An 8,744-nucleotide genomic window follows, 5' to 3' on the forward strand; every position below is an offset into this window, starting at 1 on the left:
CAGTATAAGCTATTTTTTATGCTTTTACTTATTTATTGAGAATCTAGAGACTTTTTCCCCCTAAAGTCAGCCTAGCACCCACTGTTACATTGTGGCTAAGAGCACCAGTCACTGCTTCCAGGACTCTGGCTGAGATGTCTTCTAATCAGGTGTGTGAGCCAGGGACACAACCCCAGAAAACCCACACCAACTTCACAATCAGAATTTTGTGGCCTACATGCTGTCAGGTCTTCTTGATAACTCTGGATCCAAATAATACTTCTTCATGTAATTACAAAGTTATTTTCTACATATTCCCTTCCATATTCCATTTCAAAATTATACGACACGACACTGTCCTATTTACAAAACCGAGGCATACCTATGACTGACAAAAGTTAAAGGAGTTTTCTTCCTTGTTGCATAATGGGGACTTCATGGTGTTTTAATTCTGCTTTTTCTAAGTTAGCTTTGGAATTCATATCACATGACTCAGAACCAGGGCCGAGGAAAGGCTCCTGGAAGAGAGAGTCACTCCTCCAGAAGAGCTGCTCCCTTTCATCAGAGGACACAGCTCCCTTCATTCCCCAGTGATTTATGTGCACTGTAGAGATGTCAGTGAGGGTCTGCAACAAATCTTCCTGTAGAAGGAAACCACGGTCTGCAGGACACATGGCACACAGCGCCCTGAAGATTAATGGGAACACGACACTTTGCTGGGTCCTCAGACCAGGGACGATAAGGGTGTTGGAAAGAGGACTTCCTCTTCGCTTTGAAGTATCCCTGACTACAAAGGTTTGAGGAAATTCAGAGTGAATGGGTATCCCCAAAATAAGGTTTGGCAGGCAGAATGCCTATTATAAAGAAGTCCCTAGACATATATAAGCAAGGTTTCAAAAATCTTCAAACTGATGCGCAGGAGTTCAGGGACCCTTGAGTAGCTTGCCGTATTTATTCTGTAAATTAATGAGACCAGGAATGTCCCCCTGAGGCTGCACAGATTCAGCAAATTTTCATTGTTCATCAAGTGAGCATTGAGGATGGAAATCACACCTCTGGGTATTTTGGGGCCACGGCAAATGCAGGTCTCCAAGGTGAGTGTGGCCTCCAGGCTGCTCGGCCATTCTTGCTCCTGTCCGTGGCCACGAACTTCAGCTGTTTCCACAGCTCCTTCTCTCTCAAGGCCCCCATTCCTTTTTCTCTCTCTTACAGATGACTCATTGCACACTTCACAATAAACTTAAGGCCACTCAATCATCTGGCCTCATCCCCCCAAATCTCTCTACCTACATCTTCCCCATCACGACCTCTTTTCCACTGTCAGATAAGAGGACATGGCCCTTCTGCTCAAGCACAGTTACACTCCCTGGGCCTTGGGCTTGTCTCTCTGGGCGACTCCTTGCTCCTGTTTTCCACTTCTCTTGGTTGCTTCCTTTCCCATAGCATATAAAGAGCTTCTTCCCCACTGATCTCATGTGCTTCACGCTACACTCCCTGGAAGAACAATTTTCACCTGTCCCTCCAGCTCCTCACTTCCATTCACTCTGAACTAGTAATTTAACTGCTATCTTGCTTCTCTCTTTCCACCGTCTTATATCCCATAAACTCTGTCTTTAGGGGTTTGTGTTTCTCGCCTGCCCAGGTTCTCCTCTGCTCCTCTGCTCCTCCCATCCCAGTCTCTTTTGCTGTACTATACTTACATGTTGGTGTTTCCCAAGGTTAGGCCCTCTTTTTCTCCTTTACACCATCTTTCATGGTAACTTCATCTATTCATTCATTCATTCAGTCAGTCAGTCATCATTTATTCATTCGATATTTATTAAGTTCCTACTGTGCTGACAGGTACTCTGCTATAGGCTGAATAAGGCAGGTATCTGAGTAGGCAAGACATTGTTTAAAACAGTACCTGTCCAAATTGTTCTATGAGCATGTCCTGAGGTTGGGGAGAAGATGTCACAGGTGTGAGGAGAGAGACTCTCTTGAAGGATGAAAAAGAATGTGCCAACAGGACTGGGGAAGAAGGGAGGAATCCCAGGTAGAGATGTAGCATTCAGAGCAGAGTGGTTCAGAGCACATGCTTTGGAGTCAGGCAGGTCTGGATAAAACCCCAGGCCCTTCTCTTACAGTCTGTGGGAATTAGGACATGTCACTTCTGCAGGTCTGTTTGCATTTCTATAATGATAGTCCTATCTTGTGTGGTTATCGTAAAGGTTAGATGAGAATGATCGTGAAGAGGTTAGCACAATGCCTGGCATGCACTTAGCGATTATTAAATGATAATCATTATTATTACTGTAAGTACATTTATAACTTTAATATGTGTTTTGTAACCATTGCAATAGGACCCACTTCACAAGCTTATTGTGAAAAATGAAATGAATTAGAAAGAACATTAAAAAAGTACAGCATAATATCATTTGGTCATAAAATGGAATAAAGTTCTGACACGTTATAACATGGATGAACCTTGAAAATATGCTAAGTGAAACAAGCCAGACATAAAAGGATAAGTATTGTTTGATTCCACTTTTATGAGGTGCCTAGAACAGGGAAATTCAGAGACAAAGTACAAAAGAGGCCACCAGGGGTTGAGCTGGGGGCGGATGGGGAGTGACTGCTTAACGGGTAGAGAGTTTTGGTTTGGGATGATAAAAGTAGTGATGGCTGTACGACACGGTGAATGTATTTAATGCCACTGAATTATATATTAAAAATGGCAAATTGTCAGTACAGCAGAAATGAAATGTTCATATGCCATTTTCAACAAAATAACATCATCAACATCCAGAGTAAAATAGAGACAAATTAGGGCATTTTATCTGTGTAGGTTTTTAAAACTCTTCTTCTATTTGTAGAGTTTCATGTACTACTAGGACAAATATGTATATTTTCAAATTAGTAAACTTTCAAAAGAGAGAATTAATCTAGGGTTGGCATTATGATTATCCTAAAATCTGGCCAGCTGGACTACCTTCCATGTAGAGAAGTCCAACAATTTTGTTTTGTTTTTGATCTTGTATTGGATGTAAGGTGGGCTTGCTTTTACCAAGTGCTCTTCTCTGGTAAACAGTGGTATGGTATACTTTGTAGGCACATACCTGTATTTGAGAATTTATAACATAATGAGGATGTCGAAAATATATGCATGCACACCACACAGAGATAAGTTGTTCAGCATTTAGAAACTTGTGCTTAGAAGTAGACAACCATCGAAAGCCTAGAAAAGAAAATGTTCCATTGGGCCTTGGCAGGGACATGCGTGGCTCACTGACCTGTGTTCCCTGATTGTTTATGTCGATGGCATCACTCCATTCGGCCGTCATTTCACCCAGCAACTCTACTCTCAAAAGGAGACTAGGAAGTAAGTCTTTGGTCTTGCAGTCTGGATAACTGGAAATCTGATGATATAGTTCATGATGAACTGAACACTCTGAAGGAACTTTTCTGCAATAAACCTCAAACTTTGGAATATCTAAAAAAAAAAAAAAAAAGGGCATATGTAGACTTAGGCCTTGAAGACAAAGATTAAGGGATATTAAACATAGTGTGGTAAGAAAAACTCAAAGAAGGATTAATAATACTTTTATTTAAACATTCTTCACATGATCACAGGTATCTACTAAGTCCTCCAGAAAAAATATAGGTTTGGTATTATTTAAATTCAATGCTATAAAATATACCTTTAATATTTTCCTTTATAAGTATTGTTACTGGACATCTGTTGTGGAAAATTATTCGAGGACTAGGGTCTTCTGAGAGGGTTAAATAAGTCACTCCAAAGTGTTCTTGATATGTCAGTGCAAGAGCCCTAAAACAAAATCAAATCGAATCAAATGACAGAAATGGTTTAGAAAAAAATGAATGCTTTCTTTCCTAGTACATGTTTATTTAAATCTGCAATATTCAGAATTCTATAACATTTTCTCTTTTATAAATGAGAGGAAATGTTTTCCAGAGAAAGGAGGCCATCTTCTCAACTATTAACCGCCAGAGACTATTATGGGTTTACTGATCTTTCCCCCTGAAAACAGTAACATATATTTACACAAAATATTTTTTAAAATATGAAAAATTATTTAAAAGGAAAAAAACCATAACTCTTATCAGAGAGAATTACAGGTAACCTTATGCTAACCTTTCCTCCTGCTCTTTTACTCTCAATGCGTATGTGCCTTAAACTCTCCAGATAGGATGGATGCCTTCTTCCTCAAAAGTCCTTGGTAAATGTGGCAAAGGAGGAGCTGATGTGCTGTTAAGACTAACAGAGAATTTGGGTGCTGGCTCGCTGGCTCTCTCTCTCCCCTTGTTTTTTTTGTAAAGGTAAATAGGCTAACACTGTTTGTCGTTAATTTGCACAATCACCATACTTGACAGGATCTTCGTTTCGACTACCCCAGAGCAAAGCTGTGGTATTTGGCATCAGAAGAGCTGCTGTGTGGACACAGGCTGCCCTCTTCAATGGAGTGAGAGAAAGCTTCCGATTTAGACTATAGACTTCCAAACAATATTTTATATCAAAGCAGGGAAAACATTTCCTCTAAAGTTTAAATTACAGATTGTTCAGATTGATCAAAGAAATCGGATATTTGCCAAATGTGGTCTTCAATTTTACGCTGATTTTTAAAAGGGGTCAATAATATGCTAGAGAACGTCCCATTTGCCATTTATCCTGTTCGCCAGAGTGAGTCCTTCCTGAAATTGCATTTATCTGAAATGCCAAAGTGAACTGTCCACTAACATTTGAGGAAGTCACATCTATAACACCAGCAAAGTGCACTGTGGGATTGAGGGGAGGAGAGAGGAGGAAATGGGGCAGCAGCAAGTGAATTCACTTTCAGAGTACAGTCCTTTGATTAACATCAAAGTTCCTTTCCCAGCCTAATTTTGAAAGAGCTGGGCAAGCCAACCTCAGAGAAGGTTCTTTGTGATAGCCAAGAAAGCTGGGGGCCAGAACTAACATATGGGTACTTTTAATCTAATATGTAGCTTAATATTTAAGGATAAGATTGTTATTTTAATAAAATCATGTCTTAAAATTCTTAGAATTTTTAAACCATTTCCAAATAAAAATTTACAATTTTATCTTTCAGTTTTAAAAATAAGTTTTGCTAATCTATGGTGGAAAAATACAACCATGGATGCTAAGAAAGAGAAGCCGACTGAAAAGCAGCATAATGGAACTGTCTGAAATCTGTAGTCTATGTCTTACAGGTGCATGTGTTTTCCAAAACTTATGGAATGCACACTTTAGATTTATACATTTCATTATGCATAAATTTTCCCTAAAAGAAAAAAATTTGTAAACATATATGAACTCTAGCTAATGATATGAAGTATTTAGGAAGAAGTATACTGGTATCTTAAATTTACTCTGAAATGTATATATAAAAGAAAGAAAGATTGATGGATGGATGGATGGAGAGAGAGATGGATGGATGGACAGATGGATGGGTGGGCAGGTGGACAGAGAGACAGACGTGATCTCTAACTGGGAGGTATTTGGGAATTCACTGTAAAAAAATTTTTCCCCCAGTTTTATTGAAATAAAATAGATAATTAGTTGCTCATATTTACATTGTACAATTCAGTAAGTTTTTTTTCATTACATTGACATACAATAATCTATTAGTTTCAGTTGTATAGCCTAGTGATTAGTGCTCAAGTGATGACCCCGCTAAATCTAGTACTCCTCTTCCTCCTGACATATTACAACACTGTTGACTATTTTCCTTATGCTACACTCTACATCTCCATGTCTATTTTGTCACTATCCATTTGTGTTTCTTAATCCCTTTGCCCTTTAACACCACCCTGCAAACCCTTCCTATCTAGTAGCTCTCAAAATACTCTCTGTTATCTATGAGTTTGTTTCTGTTTTTGTTGTTATTGTTGTTTATTTTGTTCTTTAGATTCCACATGTACCTGGAATCATGTGGTATTTGTCTTTTTCTATCTGACTGACTTCATTCAGTGCAATATCCTCTAGGTCCATCAAGGCAATATCTTTTTCCATCCCCTTCCTTTTAGTCTGTGTGTGTCTTTTAATCTGAAGTGAGTCTCTTGTAGGCAGGTATGTAGGGGTCTTGTTTTCTAATCCATTCAGCCACTCTATCTTTTGGTTGGAGCACTTAATTCTTTTCCATTTGAGGTGCTTGTTGATAGGAATGTAGTTATTTCCATTCTTTATTCCTGTTTTTGATACATTTTTTTCTTCTTTAAGAAGTCTCTCCAACATTTTCTGTAATAGTGGCTTAGTGGTGATGAATTCCTTTAGCTTTTTTTTTTTTTTAATTTCTTTTGTTTTTTTTTTTTTTTTTTTTGGTCTGGGACGCTCTTTATCTGTCCTTCGACTCTAAATAATTAAGTATTGCTGGTTGTGGATTGCAGGTTGTGGATCCTGGGTCTTTATCACTTTGAATATTTTGTGCCAAGCCCATAAGACTGGCAGCTAATTTCTGAAAAGAAACTTTGCAGGACAGGATACACCTGGATGTGGCTTCGGTGGGGCCACGATTTGGGGGAGGAAGAGTTTCAGGGAATCCTCTGGGTGGAGCGACCCCTGATATCCAGTTTGATGACATCTCAGCTATGGTGGCGCTGTGTCCACACACTGGGAGTGGGGAGGGCTCCAGAGAGGAACAGTGGATACTGTTGGCACTTCTGCCTGGGCGAGAGCATTGCCTCCAGTCCTCGCTCTGACGACTCAGTGTCCCCCTGTAAGTCCTCGGTGCACCCCAAGCAGCCAACTGGGCACTGGTGCTCAGAGCAAGTGAGTCAGCCACTGCGAAAGTCTGCTCGCAGACACGACTCCTTAAGAGGCGTCTGCAGCTGCCGTAGCCTCTGTCCCACTCAGCTGCTGGGGACTGGGCGGCCTCGCCTCTTCTGTCCCTCCTACCTTCTACAGTTACAGGGTGATTTCTTATTTCTCTTCCTAGTTATAGGGCTTCTGTTCCTCTAGACCCCGGGTGATTCTGCTTGCTGTTTGCTCTGTGTTTCTGTCCCAACTTTGATGTGGTTGCAAGAGCAGATGAAAAAAACCACTATCATCTAGGTCATTTTGCCCCCAGATCCTCACTGTAAAAATTTTTTCAACTTTTCTATATATTTGAAATTTTCAATAAAACATTGGGAAAAAAATGTTTTATTTTCTAAATATAGGTTCACATCATTTTAAAAAACACTTCTCTAAACTGACCACACTTAACTTCTCCAACCAGAATATAAGAATAACCTAACCACTCCTCTACAGAGTTAGGGATGAAAGGTGTTAAAAACCAGGGATGTCTGTGAATGCTGTGAGAGAAGAAGGGATGCGCGCAGGGAGCAGGGCCTTATTATTATGAGTGACACAAGTTAGGAAGTTATTTTTACAAACATTACTACTAGAAATCTCTGTATATATCACAAAGTCAGGATGGCTAAATTCTCAAATAAAGACTATAAATTAATAATTTTAAGAGTGAGGTACCTCTCATAAGGTCATAATATGTTTTCTTTTGTATTTTTTACATATACCACAAATAAATTATTTCTAACAACTATAGAAAGGACATATGGCATGCAAAACAATCACAAAATAAAAGTCCACTATGAACAAACCATTACATGTCTCTGGCTTGATTCTGTGGTTGTTATTTGCATAATTGGTAATCGGTAATTGGAGTAGCTTTCGTGCAAGAACAACCACAGAACAGAGTCTTCTGTGACTTGTGTTTATCTAAGTTATCTCTCTTAATGACTTCTTGAGAAAAATTCCATTTTGAAGTAAAAGTAAAATATGGGAAAAGAAGGTTTTCCAACTTGACTCCTATTTTAACTCTTATTTCTCATCATTGACAGAGGTTGAGAAATAAAAGCAAGCAATCTTTCATTACGATGTATTGCTGCTATTCCATGGCACAAACACCATCATTTTGCCCTCGGATAAGCTGCATAAGGGGAAAATCTCATCAGCAGTACATGGGGGCAACCCATCGGTGATCATAACATTTGCTCAACTGCATACAATGTCTACAAGCCATAAAAAATAAAAGTAAAGTCTAGTTTTACACTTGGTGAGTCCTGCAACTATTCTCCTCTCTTGGTACCTTGATGAACAGCTATAATGACAAGGAAAGGACATCCACGCGTAGGTAAAATACCTGGTACAGAATCCATAAAAAACCAAAGGGCACTGCCACACTCTGTCTGGGAAACTCTTGTCGAACTACAGCTGGCAGGCTCCAGCACTGTGAGCTGTCGGCACCTGCGGCAGGAGAAAAGGCCAGCGAGAGCTGTTTCTGTAGCAGAGATGCATCTAGTGCTGACTGACTGATGTCAGGCATTAAGTCCCAGCAAGGAAGGGAGCTGGATTTCACAGCAGGCTGCTCGTCACCTGGGCAAATGCTGAAAGTGGCACTGTCTGGAACATGAAAATACTGAAAAAAGAAAAGACAAGGCAGAAAGAGCATATTTACTACAGTAATACAGAGAAATTAATCTTTTTAAAGCACAGCTTCTAAGAAACCAAAGCCATCTATTCTCAGGAGGTGGCCAAGTGTGTGTGGGGGGGCATGGGAATATTAGAAATTCTGTTCCCATGAGAAAGAAGTAATGAGACAATTACAAGCAGTAACAGTTGGACCTGCTTTTCTAGGCATAATGAAACATGATGAAGCTGGGTGATTTAACAGGTAATGTAAAGTTCTCAACGTCCTCCAGGTATTGCAAAAATGCAGATTCTATTAGAAATGGCAGGTGTTGGGGAGGGAGACCTCGTGGACAGG

The 8,744-nt window shown here is 39.7% G+C and overlaps 2 protein-coding genes across 2 annotated transcripts in view; both read right to left on the minus strand.

Annotated features, from left to right (window-relative positions):
• Positions 1–8,137, minus strand: part of LOC112483560 (vacuolar protein sorting-associated protein 13B-like) — a gene marked incomplete at its 5' end in the record, with an annotated part of 42,254 nt that extends 34,117 nt beyond the window's left edge. Inside the window, 3 exon segments of the mRNA XM_025050072.1 lie at positions 3,252–3,451; positions 3,660–3,787; positions 8,121–8,137. Coding sequence (XP_024905840.1) covers positions 3,252–3,451; positions 3,660–3,787; positions 8,121–8,137 — 345 coding nt within the window.
• A 10-nt stretch (positions 8,138–8,147) lies between these two features.
• VPS13B (vacuolar protein sorting 13 homolog B) overlaps positions 8,148–8,744 on the minus strand; it is a gene marked incomplete at its 3' end in the record, with an annotated part of 647,903 nt that continues 647,306 nt past the window's right edge. The window contains exon 52 of the mRNA XM_025050073.1: positions 8,148–8,396. Coding sequence (XP_024905841.1) covers positions 8,148–8,396 — 249 coding nt within the window. The remainder of the gene's footprint in view (positions 8,397–8,744) is intronic.

The sequence above is a fragment of the Pteropus alecto genome, unplaced genomic scaffold (assembly GCF_000325575.1).
Source record: "Pteropus alecto unplaced genomic scaffold, ASM32557v1 scaffold164, whole genome shotgun sequence".
Taxonomy (NCBI): Eukaryota; Metazoa; Chordata; class Mammalia; order Chiroptera; family Pteropodidae; genus Pteropus; species Pteropus alecto.